At 43.5% G+C, this 24,115-nt stretch overlaps 1 protein-coding gene across 4 annotated transcripts in view; it reads right to left on the minus strand.

The window, feature by feature from the left end:
* Positions 1-6,212: 6,212 nt before the first annotated feature.
* The window catches only part of macrod2 (mono-ADP ribosylhydrolase 2), a 380,406-nt gene continuing 362,503 nt past the window's right edge, over positions 6,213-24,115 (minus strand). Inside the window, exons 12-18 of one of the 4 annotated variants that reach the window (XM_076162202.1) lie at positions 23,472-23,516; positions 23,052-23,096; positions 20,628-20,768; positions 20,285-20,350; positions 9,880-9,927; positions 8,881-8,949; positions 6,213-7,501 (exon numbers count right to left, since the gene is read on the minus strand). In XM_076162202.1, the coding sequence (XP_076018317.1) occupies positions 7,479-7,501; positions 8,881-8,949; positions 9,880-9,927; positions 20,285-20,350; positions 20,628-20,768; positions 23,052-23,096; positions 23,472-23,516 (437 nt within the window). In that variant the 3' untranslated portion in view covers positions 6,213-7,478. Of the gene's footprint in view, positions 7,502-8,880; positions 8,953-9,879; positions 9,928-20,284; positions 20,354-20,627; positions 20,769-23,051; positions 23,097-23,471; positions 23,517-24,115 lie in introns of all 4 variants that reach the window. The other 3 variants (XM_076162186.1, XM_076162194.1, XM_076162177.1) reach the window with 3 other exon arrangements.

Genomic DNA, 24,115 nt, shown 5'->3' on the forward strand with positions numbered 1-24,115 from the left:
TGGCCAACTGTGGCAAATGAAGTATAGGGATTATTGAGATTTTACATACTGTAAGGCTCCGTCTGAAGACATAGTGAATCCAGAGTTTTCCTTTTCTTCCTTCACACTCGGCCTTCGTGCTCTCTCCTCTAGCTATTGACCTCAATAGAATTGAGCCGTCTGTGGCCTGAGCCCGTATGGACTAAGTTAGGTGCAACTGTATCAGAAATACTTCCAACAGGAAATGGACAGAGGCAGGAGAGAGTACACACACAATACGTGTGTGTGTGTGTGTGTGTGTGTGTGTGTGTAAGCAAGTACACCTGGTGTGTACTGTCTGAGGGTAACAGCGATAACAACAGTGGTCAGTGGTCAGACCCCAAAATAATGGGTCTACCCCTATTAGACCTGCAGGAGGTAGGACCCCAGGGAGGCCAACTAATGACAGGACCCTCAGGTCAGTGATGAGGGGGGGGGGGGGAATCATATCCAGGGTGCACTAGAGCAGTGATTCTTAACAGTGGGCCCATTGTTGGGCCGCGAGACACTCAGTTGTTGTAGCGTCAAACAGGCTTTTAGAAACCATTTTAGGATTTTATAAAAGAAAGTGCACTTAAAGGGAAAAATCAACAAAAAAGAGGTGTGGAGATTCACAGACAAACGAGACGATCAGGGCCGATAAGCTGTTCCTTCATTCATTCAACCCTATGACGTCATACACGCGACGTAGCGGGACCGCGGCAGGTGTCTAATCAGACGTAATTAAATGGACACGCTTTAAAAAACATTGCGCTGGACGCTGCGAGGAACACTGGGATGTTGTGCAAAATTGTCACATCTATGAACACTGGAGAGGCAGCCGGTAAGAAGTCAGACTTTGGATCCGCGTTCTAAAGAAATGTGCGGCTTTGCCTGGACTGTTGCGCCGTGGCGTTTATTAATTATATTAGGCTGGAGCGTCAGCGGGGTTGGGACTCTAGATTCATGTTATGGTGAAATGTTTGTCTAGTGTAAGCACTGTGGTGTTGGTGTTAAGTATTTGTTTGTTTTTTTACGACTTTGAGCCGCTTAGGTTTTTAACATTAAAGTTGCATAGGGACAAACTGGACCTGGGCTCCTTCTGGATCACTGTCTCAAAGGAGTACCCATGTGTAGCACTAAGGGCTGTGAAACTCCTTCTCCCATTCACAACTACATACTTTGGTGAATCAGGATTTTTCATTGTAGCCACAACAAAGACCAAAGCCCGAAACTGATTCAGATCAACACAGGAGGCAACTCTGAGAGTTTGCCTTTCCTCCATACCACCTAGACTAGATGTGATCATATCTAAGTGGCCCAAGTGTCTCATTAAGAGGTGAACTCTATAAGGGAGTTGTGTAAATTAAAAAAAATGGAGTTGTGACTGTTATTTTTCATTTGTCACCTTTATGAAGCGCAAGTTCAGGCTCTGCCATGCACCTTTTAAATGAATTTGCAGATTAGAAGGCTGTATTTTCATTTGCACTTTACTTTGAGTTATACAGTTTATTTATTTAAGAAAAAAACATTATTTTGAATGTATTTATTTCATCACCCCATAATTTTATATATGCCATGAACACTTTTTCCTTTTTAACTGAATTTTGATCAAACTGGGCAGGTGGGTTGGGGTTTGGATCAGGACCTTTGCTATGAATTGGTTTCAAAGGTCAAGGTCACAGTGCAAGGTCAAAGTTGCAGCATTGCTAATGTGGAATATAGAGTGTAGCATCTCAGCGAACACAGGTCTGAGGTGGAAGTTTTCTGTTAACCCGACTTACACGCACAGCTAGAAAGGGGAATGAAGAGGCTTTCTGTGATTGGATCGATTTTACTTTTATCGATTTTACTTTGATTTTCTATACTGTTTTCAACGTGTCTTAGACTTGCTTATCTTTGTTTGTCACACACACACGCACACACACACACACACACAAGTCACTGCAACAATCCGCAGGGCTTGCAAAGACAGTACAGTCAAGTGTACTTGTAGAAGGACAAATCCACGACACGATGCAAATGTTTACCGATGAGCTCATACTGTTTATTCACAGTTAATGCGCACTTTTGTACGCCACACATTGACTTCTCCATGTAAATGACCTTCACCTGCAAATGTAGTGTGAAAAATGAGGCTCACTGAACTCTGAAAACGTTCATGTCTATTTTCAGACCAAATGCTTGATTCCCACCGTGATGTGTTGGATGATGAATGATGAAGCAGTCAGGTTAGGCTTTCAGCCGAGGGAAGCAAAACCGAAAACACTCAGCATTAGCTGCACTCCTCTCTCTCCAGACGTCACTCCACTCGTTTGTGGTTAGGATTGTTTCCACCTGGTAACATTAATGTCTATAAATATAACATTTAGCTGCTCGTTCTCAAAGTGCCTTCACATGTGCATAGTTTCATATACATTGAAATTGATGTATTAACTATATTTTCTGCGATAAATTGTGCATTAAGCTTCTCGTCCTACTTGAATGATGACTTAGTTGATTTCCACAAACCAAAATTTACTGAACCGGTGAACCCAAAAATCTGGCTTAAATTACATCTGAACTCCAGCTTTTATTTGGATTAAACATTGATTTCACTATATCCATGTTCCACAATTCATCTTTTCTTAAGTACACATAAAGAGGATGTGTAGCTATTATAAATAGAAAATACATTTGCTCCCCTCCTGGTGCTGGTTTGATTTCCTGTCAGCGGTGAATTTCCCTAATCTGCATTTCCATTCGATGACATTAGATTAGCTCACCTTGTAAATTCTTGATCTTTTGAACGCACCGCTGCTTCATAGCTTGAATCCCAGGACGCCGTGATGCAGGTGACATTTTGCCTTAATGAGTTAGAGAACATCAGCATAATCACAGCACTCACAAAGTTACAGCTAAATAAGGCTAATGCATTTATTAATGTCCAATTTAATTACTATGGAAGTTCAGAGCTGTTGCTTTCCATTTTCTTTCATTAGGCATTCTAGATGTTTGTGCTTTTTCCTTTTTCTTTTTTTTTGCCACTTGGAAATTTTAATGACTTCTGAGGTAATTTGGCTAATAAGGGAGCAACATATTGACTCATTTCTTTCCCAGTTGCACTCAGTTTATTAGCGTTATATAAAGGAAGCGTCATTATTACTACTCTTGTTTCAGTGCTTTTCTCCCCAAAAGGCCATATTGCACATAAACACATGACTTCACATTTATTTAATTATGACCCCATTGGAAGCTCGCGGTCACCAAAGTAAAAGCTTGGATAATGAGGACACTTGGTGAGGTAATGATGCTAGTTTAAGCGGGATTTATTGGCAGATATTCGATGGGTTTCCAGCTATATTAAAACCAGGAACTTGAATTGGCCCTAACTGCTCTTCTATCAGTGTGAGGGGGACTGATTTACTGGTACACACACACCAGTTTCACAAGCCACTGAATTAGGATCATATTATTATACACTCCACTATTTCTCTTTCATCTCATGCAAAATTGCCAGTGAACGGGCAATTTCGATACTTGGGCGATACTTGTTGGTGTCATTCATGTGAATTATCACCGGGTTGCACTTGGCTGAGGCGGCTGATTGGGAAATCAGCAGAGAAATGATTCCTGCTCTCCTCCTCTGCCTTAAATCACAGATCGCTACTCAAACGGCCCTAAATGAAAGGCAGGAAATGGCGAGACCTTTCACTTGGAATTAATGACTTTAAATATGTGCCGTGTCTTCATCTGGCCTCATCTGTGCCATGTTCAGTGACGGTCTGGAAGATTGAGTAGAACAATATCGCCTGAGTGAGAGCGCATTATCAAGCATGATCATTAAAGCAAAAACAAGGGAAAAGAGACAAAACTTGTTTACTGAATCCCTCTTGTGTTCTGTAGCCACGAGGGGCCGTTGGTGAGAAACAATTGGGCTTTTGTTTAGTTTGTGCATTATTTTCGGACGACAAAACTAATCTGCATAAACATCTCGCACAGGCAGAGTTGAATCGACGCGTTCCCACTCATTCAAAGCGAATCGGCGAGCCTGCAGGTCGATTTCCTTTCAACATTTGGCCATCGCTTCCCCCTGCCTTTGAAGACGGGTATCTATAATGAATGGCATCAATTTTCATCCCAATTAGAGTGTTTATCTCAGCTTCGCTCACCTATATTGTTGCCTTTGCCTCTTGTGGGGGGCAATGAATTTTCATGAAGGGCAAACACTGTACTTCAGATAAAAAGCAGCTTATCTAGCCCCGGGATTTAAAGCTTTAGTGGTGGAATAATTTCTCTCCAATTTGTTTGTGTTGTCTTCCTCAGCCAGCGTGTGGCGCCGGGTCACCGCGGCGAGGTGGGAGGGAGGAGAGAAAGTCAGAGGAGTTGGCAGTAGACGGGTGGTGGGAATGCTGAGAGAGAACATGGTAATTCAAGTTTATACAAGAAGGGGTCCGCTGAGCTTTCATCCGGAAAATGGATTGAATAGAGCACATCATACATCAGCTCGGCGCCCCCTTTGTAAGGCGTGTCAGAGGTACACGGGTAGCAGCTGAAGAAAACACGGCAAAGGCCAATCAAAAGCCAGCTCTCCATTAATTTACTTAATGCGAAGGATAGATGCACAAACAACGCCGGCGAGCTACAGCATCTGCTAGAATTCAGCAGGAGATGCGAGTGGAGCAATTTCTGCCGTACAAAACAAAGATACAAGACGGAAAACTTGGCGTGAACGGGGACGGCAGAGCTGCTTTTCTGAAATAGTGGGTTTGTTATTGTACCAGTGAAGTGTTTTGTATTCCAAGCAGCAGACGCGTAGCAGCAAGCCTGTGCAATGAGGTTTGTTTCCCCCTGACACTACCTTACTGCTCAGGTTCAGGCAAACCCTCTGCTTTGACATACAACATTTAAACGAAGTCATTAAAATTTAAACCGTCTCTATTCCAAGGGCCGATCTCTCCCGACATTCGCTTGGCAAGTGACAAGTTAATGGAACGTAAACGCCGTGGCTGCTAAAGTGATGTAAAACACCAACAGATGCTAAAAGCTGTTGTTGATAGCTGTCATTATTCCGTGGCAAAGGCTGAATATTAAAAGCGGCGACTGCATATGGAGCGGATAGAGACAATACTCCGCCAAAAATGGGGCCCGACAACGCTATTGGTGACAGTAATGCTGAATGTATAATACTGTTCCCTAATTTATCAGTTACAGTAAATTAGGGAACAGTATTAGTAAGATATGTGACTATGTATTATTAATATATGGGAAAATATAATGTATTTGTTACCCTGTGATGGGCTGGCGATCTACTCAAGGTGGACCCTGCCTCTTGCCCAATGACTGCTGGGATGAGCTACAGCACCCCCCCCTCGCCACCCCGCCGCAACTCAATGGATAACCAGGTATAGAAAATGAATGAAATGTATGTTATATACAGTATTTTTCCTACTTTTTAGAGTGTAATGTTGTAGGAAATGTGTTGAACCTGGTATGGTAACAGTTAAGTATCAGCAGCACTTTTACTCCATTATTCCAACACTGCAAAGTTTCCATTCAAGATCAGGAGCCTCCCAGATCCTGATTGGTTTACTCCCTTAACTTAGCTAATCAGGTATAGTGTCGGATGGAAAATATGAAAAGCTTGTAGTTTTTGGATGAGAATTGAACTTCTGTTACATGTTGTCAAATGTAAACACACGAGTGAAGTCTGGGTCTGTATGTGAAGTGTGTGAATGTTTGTCAAGGTTTGCGACAGCTGAGGTTTGATGCAGCTCAGCGGCTTCTCGTCGCCCGTTTTCACTCCGTGCACACACCGGTGCTGCAGCAAGGTAGCGTTTCAGTGAATCAATGTATTGTTGCACATTGAAGCATCATAATCAAAGCTATATAATAGTTCCATATACTGAATAGGTATAATGTGCTTTTTGAGCTATACTTTTAATGAAACTACACGTGTTTAGTTGCAAAATCAAAAGATTACTCCTTGATACTCTTGGTAAAAATAGGATGCAGTAATAGAAGCTGTGCTGTGCTTTGACACTGGTAGTTAAAGGGTCAGCTAAGATATCTCCACTGGTTTGACGGGAGACTAATTGTTTCTGTCAAACCATAGACACGCATTTGATCACTCTTGCATGCAGCCTCGCACTACACACAGCTGAGGCGACGTCCACTGTACAGTCGGCAGATTGTGAATATATCTGGGGGAAAAAAATGAAACCCGGACACTGAAGTCTGAGGCGTTCGTCCACCTTAAACTTTATTCATTGATTCTGTTATAGTTTAGCAAAGCAAACATCAAAGTATGAAGGCAAATTTTCATAGAACTTAATTCATCTGACCTTTAGTATGGCACCACTAAAAAGTAATTGATTCATAGCAACATTTGAAAGAAAACCAAATGATTAATTCCAGTTAAACCAAAAAACCATTAACAACAGGTATTAAGCCATTAATTGTACTTAAAATTACAAATCTGCAAGCAATACACAACCAAGAATTTCCACTTGGACCTCCTCCATCAAACTCTTGAGATCATGATTTTTGTGATTCGATATGAAATAAGGCAGATTCTCTTGATACAATTATAGACAATCTGACAAAGAGACAAGCGAAAGCGAGAAAGACTAATTTGTGTTCATGTCTGTGAAGTTCAAAGCAATTCCAGCATGCACGGCAAAACAGCAAAGAAAAGGGAGGCAAATAAAGAGCTAATCACACCCTCTTTAGGTCTGCGTTGATGTTAATGAACAGTTTCCTGCTAAATTGAGTTACGTCGCAGTTACAGCTGCTGCTGAGATCAGAGGTGATCGGTAATGTCATTAGATGGATAAAGCCTGGGAGTGGCACGCCGCCTTAACAGACCCCAGCCTGCATTAAGGTATTGGCTGATTTGACTAAACAATGGGGGGAGTTGAGACTGCAGCGATGTGTGAGGAGAGATGTCGGGCATGTTGCACTCTGCAGAGGCTTACAAACGCAGGGTGTTGTCAGGTTTCCCCCTGTTGAATGTCATCATGACAGTCACGGCTGGGGTTTGAGCTTTAGGAACACGGGGACGGCTGATGTTAAGCATCACCCAGCCTGGAGCATCAACATGTAGGAGCTGTGGTTGTTGTCCCCTGACAGCTTCAGCATGCTCTCACAGTGGGTACAGATCAAATAAACAGACGGGTTCTCATCTCACCCAGCTGGCAAAATGGTGTATGACTAACACACAGTGAGGTATGGCTCATCTTTTCTGGTTGATATGTTCGAGTCCTATAGTAAGGTTTGACACATACACATACATACATACTTCAGGGATGAGCGAGGGGGGGGGGGGCGGGGCAAAGACTAAAGAAAGTTTAGGGGTGTGAGCATCTCGTGAAGATCTGGTTCTCCTGGGCCAGTGTCAGGGGCCCCCGGGACCATGGGTGGGCAGCTCTGACACCAGAGTGGATGGCCTTCGCACAGTTTGCTGGCTGTCAGATGAGGTTGATTGTCCGTCCCTCAGCTGGTCATTCTTTCTTCTCAACAGGATCTGGACCGGAAAATAAAGCAGAAATGTTACAGTGGCTGAATCACATCGATGCTGTGTGATACCGACACTGCACAACAAACTGTAGTTCACACCTGACAAGCCACACAAACCCCCAAAAATGGCACATTTAAATAATCTGTTGCCCATATTTGAAGGCATTTTCCTACGTTTCAACCAGACATTGATTTCCATACAAATTGAAAATCAGCAAACTTGGAACTTAACGTTGTTGTTTTCCCTCACAGTGAACATCCAGTCTGCATTTTGGCAACGTTACATAATGCTTACAAGAAGATACAATGCACACTTTTCACATCTATCTGCATTTACATCTGCAACAATAATGGAACTTTGAAAAAACAGAATGCAGGCAAGACTGTTTACTGTTACGGATGCAGGATTGTACGGAAATGAAAGGAAACCAACGACGGCCAAGAAAGTATCCATGATGTGTATTCATTGAGCTTACAACCTGCAGAGCTGTGAGTTTCAGTGTGAGGCACCGCGGTAAACCTGTTTAGTTGTGTTCGCGTCCCGGCCAAATCCACACGCTTATTTGACAAAGTGCTTTCCCTTCCCTGGCACTTTAACTGGCTTCTCTTCTTCTCTGCACCAACCAGCCTCTTTGTTTCTGCCAAGTTAATTCAGAAGCTGCTGGCCTGTCCTGTTTATTCAAACTCGAGCAATATGTTCACAACATTTTTAATGATTTCTTTCTGCCTGGATCCTGCTGGCTGCCCATATTCAAATCCCATATTTGGGCCCCAACAGCTTTATAGAGTCACACACAGTACAAATGCAGGCTTAAAATTCACAGCACTCTCTATGGATGTCCACATTTAAATTGCACACCATCTTGTTACCCTGCACCTCGATGGAGACCTGTGAATAACAACACTGTGCTATCCTTATCAAATATGATTTATTGGCATGATTATTGTCCCTGCAGTCTGTGTTGCCGGCATGTTAAGAAAAAATGTGTTGCACACTTGATTTATTAAATGTCTGATAGTTGAGTTTGGGGGTAATTTATCACACTCAATCTCCAAAGACATGCCGACACCCTTATACCAAAATATCAGGGTCATAGCTGAGGACCTGATATGGGAAGAGAGGATTTACAAATGCATTTGGCCCTGGAGGAGCACGTACGCGCTGCCTGCCGCCCCTGCAGAGAGGAGACGGGGACAGACGGAGAGGACTGGATGAGCTTTGGAAGGAGGCAGACAAGGAGGCAGCGCGGTGCCGAGCGTTCTCCGGCTGAAGTGAATTTTAATTCAGCAGCTGTAGCCACTAATAGGACTCCCCTCATAAATAGAGATGTGTGTAGATACGAGTGTGGCAGTGAGCGGCTGAGAGTGCTTCCTCCACCTCCTTACCTTTGGGCTGAATGCTGTCGGTTGGAATTGAAAGAGGCTCTTCTGAACTCCCCATCTGAGGCTTCATCTCTTCTAGACGAGAGTAAACGAGAGGAGAACGTAAGAGGGAGGGAGCAAAAATAGAAGCAGTGTTGACGGCAATGGAGCAATCTGTTGCAGCTCATCCCCATGCAGACCAGCATCAGGTTCCTCTCCCCTGCTGATCCCGGGGATCCATGTTTACGGGGAGCGGAAGCAGCTAATGCAAACGATCAGACTGAGGATTGTGAGACGTGAGAGTCTTAGGGGGAATCCAGCAAGCGCATACACCCACCAAGACCGAGCAGCTATGACTTAGCCTCCCAATGTTGACATTTAACAGGTTCTGGACAAGACCATGAATGCACTTAAGTTATTGACAACATTTAGCTGTTGTGATAGCGCCACCATCAGTTTATTAACGATTAATGTTTCTTTTGTTAGTAGTGTAGCAATAGTGAATGCACCAAATTTGGTTACATTCATGAGACGGATCGATTTTTAAGGGAATAAGCCACAGCCGCAAAAATATCAAATTGGCAGCCAGTTACAGCAAAACAAAACACAAGATAGAACTTTTGTCTGGCTCGAATCAGAAATTCTGCTCCTCAAATTTTGTGACGATTGACCAACAATTGTAAGAGGAGATGCAATACATGTAACAAGATCTTCTGCTCTATCCCAGCTGACAAACAGATGGACAGGCAGAAAAGCAGCAGAAAAGCAGCGTCCTAGCAGAGGTACTGATGATGTTTTGTATCTCAATTCTAAGCAGGATCCCCACACAACCCTACTGCTGCAGTGTGTTACAGATGCGGGCAGGTATGTTGACACCTGCGAGTGGCAGGAACAGAAATGGAAACACGGAGCAGGGAGGCTTCTGTTGGGTATCTCGGCTCGTTTCAGTGTGTTTGGCAGCTCGCGGTGCATCACAATGGCTGGAGGGGAGAGTTCACGGAGGAAATGCTGATCTTTACTCACCTCCATTGCTGGTGTTGGTTGCGGTCGTTTCAGGATTCATTATGTCATCTGCAACACGGGAATTAGATGCGTTACACACGTTGAATGTTAATGTTCACAAGCAGGTGATAACAATATTATAATGAGTGTGTGTGTTGATTTTTTTGTAATGACATTAATTTATGTTTTTAACCACATTCTAATCCAGTTCTGTAGCGTAGAGTATTAGTTCATCATCAAATTACTGTCAGCTCAAAGCACAGCTAATGTGTAACACACTCCCTCAGCCCTTATGTTGATCTGTAGGCTGCCAGCAGGACGACCTGGGACAATTGAACAAAGAGAGAACTGCTACACATCAATTTGAAAGACCAAACATATCTAAGCCAGCAGAAATTCTGAATTTGACTTCAATACGGCAAACGCAGAATCTTGTTGATATATTTTATCAGACGTAACCAGGCACATCGAATCGTCTCCGGTTCTAGATCAATCAACATATCTGCTTGGAGTGGGTTTGGAGCTAGTTCGACTCATGCTGACGTCACAAAGGAACAGCTACAACGTCGGTTTGGAACTGATACATACATGCAACACCACCGCCTCCTGCATCAGGCGTCTTTACCCACACTTTGTTCAATACATGCATGAACACATCATGCATTAACGCCTCCTTTTTGTAAACACGTCATGGGCGTTAAAGATTATAAAAGTGCCTGATCTTGTGATAGAAGAGGGCCTCATCCCACTCCCCTGAGCACAGAAGCACAAATGCACAGATTTCCAACTGATTGTGGCCCCGAGCCTCTTTGCCTGCTGGAAGGTCAGAAAAGAACAATGCCGACCCGTCTTCCCTCTCTAATTTGCTTCCTGTGTGCTGACAGTAGAGGGTACCATCATTTAGAGGATGATGTGAGCGTGGTGGGTACAAACACATAAACAAGGCTGGGGGGGGGGGGAGGAGGAGAGGGAGGAATAACCGGCCTCTGTCAAGGTTCAGGCGAAGGAGAGGCGCAGTCCACAGAGAGCTGATAAGGAAAAGACGAGGAAAACAGTCGATCAAATTGACTAAACTCAGCAGGAAAGTGTGCAGCTTACATCAGACGTTCTCCAAGCGGCACCAAGGACTCGGAGGTGGTGTTGTGATAGAATAAACTTGTGTTATCCTGAGGGGATCCTCAGAAAATAATGTTTTATTACAAACATTTATCTGCGAAGCGCGCGCACTGACACACACACACACACAGACACACACACACACACACACACAGAGCAAACACACTCATACACTCACACTGGGGTCATAAGCACATTCGCCCCGAACTCTTTGAAAATGAAAGCGTCGCCGTTTTGTGTTGAAATCAGCTCTTTGTGTAAGCAGAATCCTCCTGTCACCTCAGCCCCCAAGCCTCCTGCAGACAAAGCCTGTCAGTGACTCCAAAGTGTGTGTGAGAATATGCGTGCGCTTTGGCGTGCGCATATTAATGTATTCATGTGTGTGTGTGTGCGCTCATCTGTGCTCCTAAGACAAAGCAGGGAAGAACGAGGAGAGAGTTGGACATAAGTCATCCTTGTATTCAGACAAGCAGAAAATTACCTCCCCCACCTTCCATTAATTTATTAGACAAGAGGTAGTTAAGCTCTTTGTTGGTCAGCATTGTACACTGCAGCACACAATTCAGAGACAGTAGAATGAGCTTGAAATGGCGATGATGGGGCTCAGATATGTTTTGGCAGCCTATATATCTGATCAACTGTAGTTTTCCTGTGATGGTCTTGAAGGAAAGCCACTATTTGTCGTGATCCGCGGGAGTTTTTCCTTTTCATATTGTTATTCCAGGTGCAGAGTCTGTCCACAGGCTGGACCTTTCCTGTCGGTCCCACACGCTGCAGCATGGGAACCGTCTCTGCTTAATGTTCCAGACAGACTCCTCTCGGTCAGAACAGGAGGATCCTTTTGTCGCACGGCCAAATCTGAGCCGCAGGACATCGCGCTGCCTTTTATGCCACATCTCTGGCAGAAGCAAAAAATCGATGGAGGTGCGGAGGTGCAAAAGTGTTTCAACCCGACAGTGGCAGTTCCCCCAAGAGAATCTCTCTCCATCTCTCCTCTCCATTTGATCCCCAAAGCGTGCACACTGGCAGACGGCTCAGAACAGGCCTTTGGTTTTTGATCTCGGCCCGCTCACAGGTATCCAGCTGCTCTCACTCAAAAAGTGGACCAGACCGATCACAACCTCTGTGTGCGAGCACCAGAACACCCCGTCACCCTTCACTAACCAACGGCCGCTCCGTATTGACTGCTAAAATATCACCACATTACCGACCAACAAAGGTTCACCACAACTGACAAACATTTACCGGCTGGATCCCTTTCAGCCAGTCTCCATATTCCCTGAATCGATGTAATAGCTGGTAAAAGCTTTTTATTCTCTGTTGCGTGTGAACGCTGGCGGATGTGCTGCGGCCTTGCTCAAGAGCACTTCATCTTGAGAGAGTATGATAAAGAAAAACAATGTCAAGGTCAATGCCAGCAGCTGGTGAAAAGTGCTACTCGGTTCAGCAGACGAGGGCAGAATTAATCTCAGACCGGGTGGTCCACCAGGGACTTGAGCCTGATCTTCATGTAGGCCATGTATATTAAACAACTATCAAAGAGCCCCTCATTGAACTTTGCATGAACTAATGGCCTTGGTCCTGATATTCGTATTGCACAGATCATTAAAGACATCTCTCTGCCCAAGCAAAACAAGAGCGGGCGGACCTCAACAAGAGCGTTACCAAAAGAACTAATGAGCTGGTAAATGTGGAAAGTGCCCCATTTTCATATGTTAATGTTTGTAGTGCAGGATTGTGATAATTGATTCGCTGTACCAGCCGCCTTTCTCCGAGTGGGAAGAAAGGATGTTTTTGTGGCGGGGTCGGGTTTTGATGGCCGGAGTTTTCTTTTACCATGAGGTGGTACACTGTTCGACAACCTGAGCCAATTAAAGAGCACTGAGCTGTGACCTGCAAGCCGGGGAGATGAAAACAAGCCGGTAAACGCTGTGACCGCCATTCACTATTGCTTTGCTTGTGAAAAGCCAAGAGTCTTCATTAAATATTCGGCTTTTCTCCAACAAAAGAAAAGGCTGCGGGGTAAAGTGGCATTGTGCGTCCCTGCGGGTTTGGGTAACCTTCCATTTGTTGGCTGTTGTAGGGGGGCACCGAGTTTGGGTCGGGGTCCTTTTTTAAAGCGATTGAAAAGACCCAAGCTCATTACAGGGACCCGGGACATGCTTGACAAGATGAGAAAAACTCAAAAGGGCTGGGAATGAGTGAAAGGAGAAGTGGGCACCATCTGCTTTGGGAGAGTGAAGACGTTGGTGAGAGGGAACAGGTCACACACATATGACCACTGGCAAAGGCTTTGGTTGAAAGGTATAGCGAAAGTCAATATTTAATTTCCACTGGCTGTGTTTCCTATTCTCGATCTCTTTTCTTCATCTTTCTTATTCCGCCGATTTGTTCAAAAGCGGCGGAATAAAGAAGAGAAAGGAGCAAGAAGAGAGACACACCGAGATGAAAGGAGGAAGTGAATAACTGATTAAGTGAGGAACTGAGAGACAACACAAAAATAGACATGGAAGTGGAAAATGCAAAGGAGGCCTCCCTCTGTGTGACCTACATACCTGCTAAACCTGCTGTCAGCGGTGACCTGCTCCTCTCTCATCACTTGGCGAATCACTTTACATAATCTGTAGACTCTCCCTGTGCTGTTAGCTGCCATACTGTGGGAAGCCACCTGCCTCTTCCCTCACTACCTATTGTGGCTTACTTGAACCACAAGGTTTGGTACATCTGACACGCAGTGATCGGCTGAACCCCACGAGTCAGTGAAGCCGGACCAGCAGCTTGTTTGCAAGAGAATGTCGGAACAGTTTGTGTGCGTCACCAAGGACAAAACTCAAGCCAACGTACTGATTTGCAGGTTACGAAGTGAAAGTTCCCGGTTTTCCACAGGAGATCGTGGACTGGAATGCTCAATATAATCGAAGCGCTCGTCTAGACTGCAATGAAAACCCGGAGCACAGGCAGGGCGGCTGTCTATCACTGAAAGGTCAACATGAGAGGAGCTTTATGGGCACAGCTCAGTAGGAGCATAAATATATAATACATGTGTCAGCAGCCCAGCTCGGGCCTGATTGAGACGTAATTAGAAACACAGAGAATCAAAATGTGAGCAACGTATTACTATTGGATCACTCTCATACCAAAATGGAGATATTTGAAAGGGACTTCAGTACATTTACCCAAGCTGTACACTTGCTTGAATAAAATTACAAGGATATAGCATTGTACCGAACAGAAAAGTCATCATATTCATCATATTGTTGGATTTCTGTGTTCACTACATCAATTTCAATTTCAGTCTGTCGGTTTTGGGCTCTTCAGGTATTTCACACTGCCAATGTGTAAAGATCAATAACCCTTTTGTTCATGTAAAGAGGCCTCAGTCTCCCACACACAATCTGATGAAGGACGTCACACAGCCTCACACACCCTCTTCAGCGGGTGCCTTTCACAGGTTGAATAGAGCTCCTCATGAACAGTAAACTGAATTGTGGTCCGCATTTGAAAAATACAAATGTTACTTATGGAAGCCTCACAGTACAACTAATCAAATGCAAACCCTTTACATTCCGTCATGTATTGAGAGCTTTGTTGTCACTGGGTTTAGCAACTCCGCCATCAAAACTTTCTCACTGCCTTCAGGAAACAGGAAAAACCATGCGGGGATCACACATCGTCTGTGGGTCTCTATTCATCTGTGTATGTGTGTGTGCAGGAAACAACGTGTTCCAGACTTTTCAAATACACACATATGTTGCATCTCTGCTGGCTGACAAATCTCATCTATGTGCAGAGCGGATTCATTTCCGTGAGCCAAGGGGAGGGGACGGGATAAGAGAGCTGATCAAAAGAGGAGCTTCAAAGGAGCACAGAGAAGTGTGTCCCCTCTAGCCTATTATACCAGAGGCCTCCTCTCTTTGAGGCAGGCTTCAGGGCCATAGGTGACCAACATAATGGACACTGTGCACAATAGTGGTCTATGCTTCATCCCCCACCAAATGAACAGAGGTCTGTGTTTTTCATCAATACCAGGAGTATAAAATCAGAGCGCTGCCGTACTGAGGAACGATGGTGCAGAAGGCATCAACAGACTTTTAATGCGCGTATGCAAAAGCAATCATGGCGGATTCCCAGGAGACCTGCATGGCACCACAGAACGAGAGCTGAAGATCCACGGCCTGACTCTGCAGACAGACAAGTGGCACTCCACCACCTCAAGCACCAGATACGCCGCAGACAGGATTGGGAGAGAGATGCATAAACATTTCACTATTTCAAATACATCTGCACAGAGCAATGTTCCAACAGATGCATCTCTGAACTGTGGCTGTGTTTTGCATTCGACACAACAAAGAAACAGGGACACAACTGTGACCTGAGATAAGGGGGGAAAGCCGAGTAGTTTGGGATGGGATTTCAACAATAAAAGCTGCCATGAAGTCTGTGGTAAGTCTCCTAAATGCTCTCACAATGTCGCAACAGGGTTGTGATTGGTGTGGGTGCTGTTCCTTGATTTGATTTTTTTACAGCATTAAGAGATACAAACACTCACGCTCATGCTAATGTGTGCAGCCACTGGCAGCTGCTCCCTGAGGAGCCACTCAGAGTTACAGTATACAATACTATGCCAACAGATAATTGTGTGCTGACAACTCTTACCCACAGGAAAGACCACATAGCTCTCCAAAATTAGATTAACATCACCGGTGTCCCATGGTTCACCAAAGACCAAGACAAAAGGGCACAAAACAACCAATTAAGCAAAGCCTCAAATCCCTTTTGCCATTGTAGACAAGCAGCGTGAATGTGAAGCAGGAAGAGAAGACTGAACCAATGCAATTCAAAGAGAAAAAATAGTTAGTATTAGAAATTCCTCTCTGTACTTTAATGTAAAAGGACGACCACACAGGGCCACTGATGCAACTGTGCTTTCACAGTGCCTATAGCAAATCTGCTGGCCTTCAGAAGAGCCATTTATGTCTGCTTGTTGTTCTCTTACACTCAAGCTGTACCACTAGGGGAGTAAAATACATTGGAATCAATAACATCCCCCCAAATAAAACTTGCAGACAAGAAAGTAAAACCAATTCCCAAGTCAGTTGTTGGGAGTGAATTCACTGCTTCTCCATTTGTATTGTTTGTGGATCTTACGAGGGAGAGAGTTGGGTACATGACAGGCGTATGGGGTCTCGGCCGCTGTGTGGCACTTGTGAATGTGGTCACTGAGCCGCGAGCTGTAAGTGAATACGGCAGAGTCGCTGCTAAATACAGCAAAGCAGCCACTGGCATCAATACTTAATACAGAACATCCCAGCCGAGAGGAAGACATTTGGAGATGGGAACATATTGTTGCTCTCAAACCAATCAAGCAACCGACTATAAAAACCAAGTGAAAACTTTCCACCGGTCTGCTATTGCTTTTCTGATGTTTTGGACAAGAAAACCGGTCTAAGCTGAGGAAGAGGAGAAGTGGGAGTACGGGCCCCAGTAGCCTCTGGGCTGGAGTAATGGTGCCTCGTCTATGTATCTGCTGTCTTGAGATTGTTATGAGGGCCTGCTGGGTCTGTGTCTGTCTGTCTGCCTCCATGTCCTCTTTCTCTTCATCTCTCTGCTGGCTGCCTGGCTTGAGTGTGCTCGTACAGTCTGGCCCCTACACGCCCCTCTGGCCTGCACCCAGCTATGCTCAGGCAGAGGCCGTTGTTCTAAAGTATCCACATATCAAAGGGGAAGGAAATACAAAGAACTTTGATATATTGGAGATTTAAGCACCCTCGACAGCTGGGCAACAATTGCAAGGTTGTCAGCATTTCTATATTCTGGTGCACAGTGACAGCTAAATTAATGAAACAGCCTTGTCTTTTGGCGACATCTTTATATAAAAAAAGGCTTTATCAGTAATAGGCAAAGAGTAAACTAAACTGACATATATAAAACATCATCACAGCCCCTTCAAACCTCATCCAGGCTCGTGTTGGGACATCGCAAAAGCCGCTAAGGTTTTACAGGAAGAACTGGGTGAAAGTTTGACTGGAGAGAAGGATGTCTTACTGTTTGCACTGTGGCGTTAAATGTCTGCAGCCATTAAATCTTACCTTTGGAGCTAAGACAATAGCTATCGACTACAGCGCGAGAAGCACACCGCATGAAGGAAAAACAATTTCTGTTCACAACTCAGATTTATTTATTCCTCGCTTTAGGCAAGGGGAGCCTTATTTTAATTTATGGCTGCTGCATGAGCTTACTGGAGCGGTTGTTAGAGGAGAGAGGCTAGTTAGATAGATATTCCAAACAGCCGCAAAATACTCTCAATTTCTTCCTTAAAGTACCTTAAAAAATATTTGTAAATAAAGGACGCATGGATTCTGATGAGGTTTGGTTGCGCCCAGATATCAGACTAATATCAGAGAATCTCATTACCTGTGCAGGCACATCTCCGATACATATGATTTATGAAGAGGAGCCTGATTAGAAAAATTCAAGAGTGTATACCTTGCAGATCTCCACTTCAAAATTAATATTCTATAGATCTATATATAATCCTTAGTATATTGTGTTTGCATAGGCTTGTGTGCTTGGAGCATGTGCTTTTTTGCTGTTGGTGATTTGTAAGTGTAAGTGGATCGCAGTTAATTGCTTAAATACTAACTGTATCTTAATTACAGACCTCCAATGTAAACAACAGATGCCGTGGTGTGGTAGCTACATCGCTACACAATCAGCTTTGCACCTAAGCAGCACTCTACCGCTTCATCTAATGTGACCTATAGATAGGAAATGTGCGTAGGATGTAAGACACGATAATGGGTGCCAATGAGACACAACAAAGCAGTTTTCCTCCAGCATTGGATTATTTAACAGACTGAGATGTTCAACTGTGACACACACACACACATAGGCACACGCGCATACGTGCAATATGAAGCTATGTGGCGACAGCTTGGTGTGAACAGGCACTGCAGACAGCTGTGAGCACGTGGAAGTGAAGGTGTAAAGGCAACGAACATGCAGGAGCGTATATGTGGGGGAAGTATCTGCCTCTGACACATCCTGCAACCTGACAATTCTCTTATTATGTACACAGTGTGTACGTGCAAACAACTGAACATTCAACGCCACAACAACACAGAGACAACTGTCAAAGCATTTATACTAAGGAAAGAAACGATCGAAGGAGCAGCTAATTCTTCCTTTTAAATGAATTCCCCACTTTTCTTGAGCTTTATTATTCTTGCTTCTTTATTTTTGGTTGTAATTAGCACTGTTGGATTGCATGTCTGAAGCACGTTCTCCTTGAAAGCAATGGGGGAAAAAATAATTTCGCTTTTCAAAGGTTTCCAGTGCGCTGACAGGTTAATTAGTATTTATTGATCACTGTGGGGGAACATGTCATAGCAATATTTGTTCATTTGTTCAGGACTAATTTACTCTTCGATATATGGATTTGTTTTGAAAATTTGCTAATTGGTCCACATGATCACAAAACATAGGTAATCTCTTTGAAAGAAACTACTTTTTAATCTAATAACTACCCTGTGATACATTCTCTAAATCGTTTTCCATGCTTACAGGTGACTGAAAGCTAAAAACAACACAAAGCTCACTTAATCCCAATCTGTCACCAAATCCCTGTTCCTGTCTACACATCAGAGAGCACGTGAGGGAAAACAAAGAATGGATAAGAGAGAGCCTGCAAATAACCACTTGAACATGAATCTACAGTACATGAATGTCAAAATTAACCAAAACCAGGAACGCGGGAAGGTGCAGAAGAATCCACCTCCCCCTTTCCTCTGTGAGAGTATTGAATCCATCCATATGTGTGATATGTGATATGTATATATCCGTGTGTGTGTGTGTGTTGTGTGTGTTAATCTCACATTCATCTGTCATCAAATTGTTTGATTCATTACTCAATCCTCCCGTCATTACGAGCTATTCTATCATTCCTTTCAATAAAGCAGATTTAACCTCCGTGGCCACGAGCAGCCAGCCTGATTACAGTTATTATTTTTAATAAAAGGGTATTGGGCTCAGGAATCATTTGGCCTTATCTTGTGAATAGCTGGTTTGCGGTTGGCTAAGATGGGCTTCGCTGGTCTGCATGAGATTCAATATCCGAGACCGTTACGGTCTGCCCTCGGTCCACAGCTCCTGCTCCTTTATAGAAAATGCAATCTGACTGCAATCAAGAATGTCACCACTGTTTACTATCCGACATTGTCACCACACAGCGGCCACTGATCGCCCCGGACTTTGATAGAGCAGTGGCAGGCTGAGGCAAGACAATCAACAGGCTGGAGTGAAGCGTTTCAGTGATGGGAAAGCTGCAGTGTTTGTAGGACGTATTCCAATGGCTACACAAAGAGGACGGAGAGAGGGCTACCTCAGACAGATCCATTTGGAACGCTCACTCTCACCCTAAATTAATTGAATGTCAGTCAAAGAGAAAGTGAAATGGAGGCGAGAGACTGAGTCAGACTTTAGTGATTTGGCAGAGGCGTGCAAAGGGTGACTAGGGTTCACAGTCCTAAAGTGAACCTCCCCAGAGAATCCACTTAATCAGGGACAATGGGAGCCAAGGAGAAATGGAGATTATAAAGCCGGATATCCCAAACAAACATCGTCCATTTAAAAGGTTGATCACAATATAAATACATGACAACCCAGCTAGAATAGAGAGTGATGTGAAAATATCAATGTGATATAATCTACTGAAATGTCTCATCAAGTGGGATTTGTTGCCAAATAATGTACTGCACTATAACAGACAACCAGGAGAAGGCAAAGCACACGCCTCAATGTGAAACATAGTGCTATGTGCAAAACATACTACTTCCTCTATTTATTTGTAGTCAGCGTAATGCATTTTTATTTCTCTTTCGCTGGTGAGAGATAATGTAGTAATGTAGTAAAAGGGTGAGCACATTGTAATATACCTTGCACACCAATTAGAATTGCTGAAGCCAGAGAACTAGAAATTGGCTTTTTTTTGTATCTATGGTTTGGTGAGTATAGCGCAGCCAATGCATATCAATGCTGGCTACTATGTGAGATGTCTGCTCGGCATAAACAACCAAGACAGTGACAGGTAAACTCATCATAGACACAATTAGCCACACCCGGCAAAAACAACAACACCTGAATACAAAACTGCCCATTTGTATGATTGTAAAACATTCAGTTTCCAGTCAACCTATCCCAGAGATTAACCGTGACGTCGCCATAGTGCTGTGATGATGTTACAGCCTTCAATAGGACACTACACCACACCAGGACAATCAATCACAATGAATACGAACAAATCAGCTTTTACCTTCCATCTCCACTGTGGATGTTCCTGTGTCCTCCTCGTCTGTCTTTGCAGCAAGTTGCTCTTCCTCTGCTTGAAAAAGAAGCGCACACTGTCAGCTGATCATACTCGTATATAAATGGAGTTAACCTGCGTGTCTATGAAAGGAATGGTTGCCCGCCGTGTCTTCAACGAAATCACAATAGTGTGTTTGTTCTTCCTTTTGGATTGATGGAGTGTTGGCTGACATGTTGCATTGATGTTATTCATATTGGTCTCGCATCTAGAGAATATTATGTCACATGCATATGGAAAATACTCAAACCTATGTAACCTTGCATACACATATATATTTACAGTGCATTACCTTTCTCTCCACCTGGGTCTTGGTCATCATTACTTTTATCCTCTCCTTTGTTATTGTCAGTGATGGAATCTTCATCCTTGTCCTGGCTTTCGCTGTTTTCTTCATCTTTCACTTCTTTCAGTTCCTCGCTTAAAGGTTCATCTGGAGGGAAAAAACCAAGAGCCAAATACAAAAAGAAATCAGCTTTGAAGGATTAATTCTGGGGATACAGAGTCTTGACATGACATTGTGAAAGAAATGGCAGAAAACAAGCCGACATTTCAATATTTCTGACAGAAAATCGCCCGGAAACTGTTCAAACTGACTGCTCTTTCCCTGCTAGAAAGGTATGACAGGTTAGCAGTAACAAAAACTCTCTGATGAGAAGAGAGACACATTTTCTGAAAACAATGCTTGCTTGCTGTAGTTGTAGAATGAAAAGTCACCAGTCAATACAACGCCAACAAATGTGTAGAAAAAGGTTTTGTATATTTTTTTTGAATAATCTAAAACCCCAGAAACTGAAAAACTATTTGTGATCTCTAATTCTTATATACAACGTGCACATATGAACAGTGACGTACAGTAATGGAGTAATAACGCTTTACTTTTACTTTACTCCAGTACAGTACTACAATTACATTTTGAAAGAATGGTGTTGGATCGGGCACAGCAACAACACGCAAGGGGCGACTAGGTGCTGCTGCTCCCTGAAGGAGGTGGGTCAACATCATTATTAGACGGTGCATAGTTTATTTCCATAGGTGAGCCCAGGGCAAGGTCATGAATATTTAAATAGTGCTTTGTGATTGGCTGAGCAGAGATGGCGACTGAATGACTTAATCATGAATATTGATTATCAATGAGCTGAGCGGGAACAGTGATTGGCTCTTTAATATGCTCTCATTACTGTCGCTTTAATGAATCCGTATATGCTTGCATCATGTTCTTACAATAGCTTGTTGGAAACATTAAGTTTGGAGCTCATCGTCTGAAGAAAGTTCAGAATAAAGTTTGGTAACTGCTTTTGCTCAGCTGCTCAGGCTCTGGATGTTCTGGATGTCTTGCTCTGTTGAATTTGTTCTGAAGACTGAATCTGAATGTAGAAAAGCCACAGCGAGTAATGAGTAGTCCTTTTACTTTCAATGCTTAAGTAATGTTAATATCCCAAAAAATACTTTTGATACTTCAGTAAAATCACCATCAGCAGCAAACTGACTTTTAAGTATGTTTCCTAATGAGCAAACAAGTCATTTTGTGCTTAACTTTACTCAAGTATGACTTGTAGGTAGTTGAGCCACCACTGCACACGAATAAGAATGATGCAACTGCTGCATTTTGGGTTGAATCAGCCTGGCAGGTGTTGTTTTTTAGCTGCATTTCTTAGCTCCACTCGGTTTGTCTCTTGTGAGAAAATAATTACACATCTCAGGTCCTGGGCAGCGTCCCAGAGCTGCATTTGCTTAACTTTCTCTTTGAATATCCACTAAATTAATGTTCAGAGAGGCTCTATGTGTCAAAGCTTAGCTACTGGGAGGGGATTGGACTAAAACAAAACCATGGGGAAGGCACAGCACCGCTCACCAACAGTATGCAAATGTCAGCTCCAGTTTGCACCTCACAGATAATCAGTTTTACATGTGAGACATTTGCATGAATGATTGCATGTAAAGCAGTTTCTATGAAAACACAGCTTTGAAAAATACCTAAATCTTCCTCGAATCACCTACAAGACATTTTCATCCTCTTCCTCTCCAATCCTACCAGTAATGAAACGCTCCCCATGATGAGAACACACACGAGACGCACTGTATCTCATTGTCGCCTTATCTTATACAATGACGAGCTACACTGTATATGTAAATAGAATGGGAGAATAATTAGGATAAATCAACCTGATAAAAAAATGTTTTCGCTACTGAGGCATAAAGACAAACAAGAGGATCAGGCAGCTTCAGTCACAACACATCTAATTTAAATCTGCTCTTACTAGATATTAGATTGGTTTTTAAAGAATAAAACAATATGAAATGATTATTTAAACCTTTTGCAGAGAAAGAGAGAAACACACACACACACACACACACATACACACACACACACACACACACACACACACACACACAGCCTGAGGCTATCGGCAGCACACACCAGTCTTGGAGCAGCAATAACTGTATATACAAGCTATTCCTCTGCTGCTCATAAAACAGATCAGATTACATTTTTGATCAGACTCTAGTCATAAACAGACACAAAGTGAAGGGGGAAAGAAACAAATCAGGTTTGTGTTGGCCATCTCTTATAGTTCCCCCTCAGAAGCAAGGGTCAGATCAGTGTTCATCCTTCTCCCTGAGTGATATCTGGGTAGTATGTCGACAATAACAATAACCCTCCCTTGATCCACGCTCAATCCTTCTAACTGCACAGATGGGCGCAGTACAGTACCTTGGGTTTGACTCTCCATCTCCACGTCTGCGTTTCTCTCAGCGTCTAGGGGACAGAAGAGGAATTTGAGTGAAAAACATTTGAGTCCAGCGCGACTGTGCACTGGAACGACTCGGCTTTCAATATCACCTCAAACAGCCATTTCATTCTATCTCTTTATGGAGCTTTGTCTTTGTACCGCAATGTGAGAGCGATGGGGAACCACAAAGACGTGCATACATTAAGTCACAAAAAAAGAATGTCACTTCTAAAGCTACACATTTCTTTGTTGCGTGCGTCTGCGATAAGTTTTTCCTGCCGCTCCCAGGATGAACAGACTGGACTGGAGCAGACAGAAAACTATTTTTTTTTCAGGATAAATTACATCAAGAAGCACAAGAAGTTCAGCAGATGCGTTAATGGTCCGTAGCAGGGTATTACCATCGCCATCGCCATCGTCCTCTTCATCGCCAGTTTCCTTGTTATCTACCAAAAGAAGCAGAAAAACAGGTTTAAGAGAGAGACAAAGTAGTAGTGGTCACTGTCCCATTAGTCTCTCATTTCTCAGTTTTCCGTCCATTTTCGAAGACAGGGGGAAGAGCAACCTGTAGCACATTATACCATTACCACATTTGAATCAGTTTCCATTGTCACACAGGTACGTAGATTCATTCACATTAGGCAATTTCGTATCCTTGTTATTCTATGTAGTTGGTATTTGTGTACAACATTTGTACTGTGTTGAAGTGTTAATGTTAACGTTTTCATGTGTGCAGAACCCCCAAACAGGTGGCGGCTGCAGTGCGGGGAGCCTGAATGTTAAAAGGTGAATCTGCGACGGCTGGAAGTGTCAATCGCCAGCGAGGCATTACAGTGTTTAACAGTCCTCATGCAGAGATGTGAACAGTTGACACTATTCATCAACCGGAGATGCACCATCTTTGCTCAAACAGTGACAAGGATCACACCATCACACACCAGTAAGCAGCACGACCTTTGATTATATTTGCACCATCTTAGTACTATTCATCTGTTTAGGCAGAGCTGAAAGTGTATGTGTGTGTGTTAAACAGTTAGACACACAA

The sequence above is a fragment of the Genypterus blacodes genome, unplaced genomic scaffold (assembly GCF_046128005.1).
Source record: "Genypterus blacodes isolate CSIRO-AG114 ecotype Tasmania unplaced genomic scaffold, CSIRO-AGI_Gbla_v1 ptg000012l_1, whole genome shotgun sequence".
NCBI classification, from domain to species: Eukaryota; Metazoa; Chordata; class Actinopteri; order Ophidiiformes; family Ophidiidae; genus Genypterus; species Genypterus blacodes.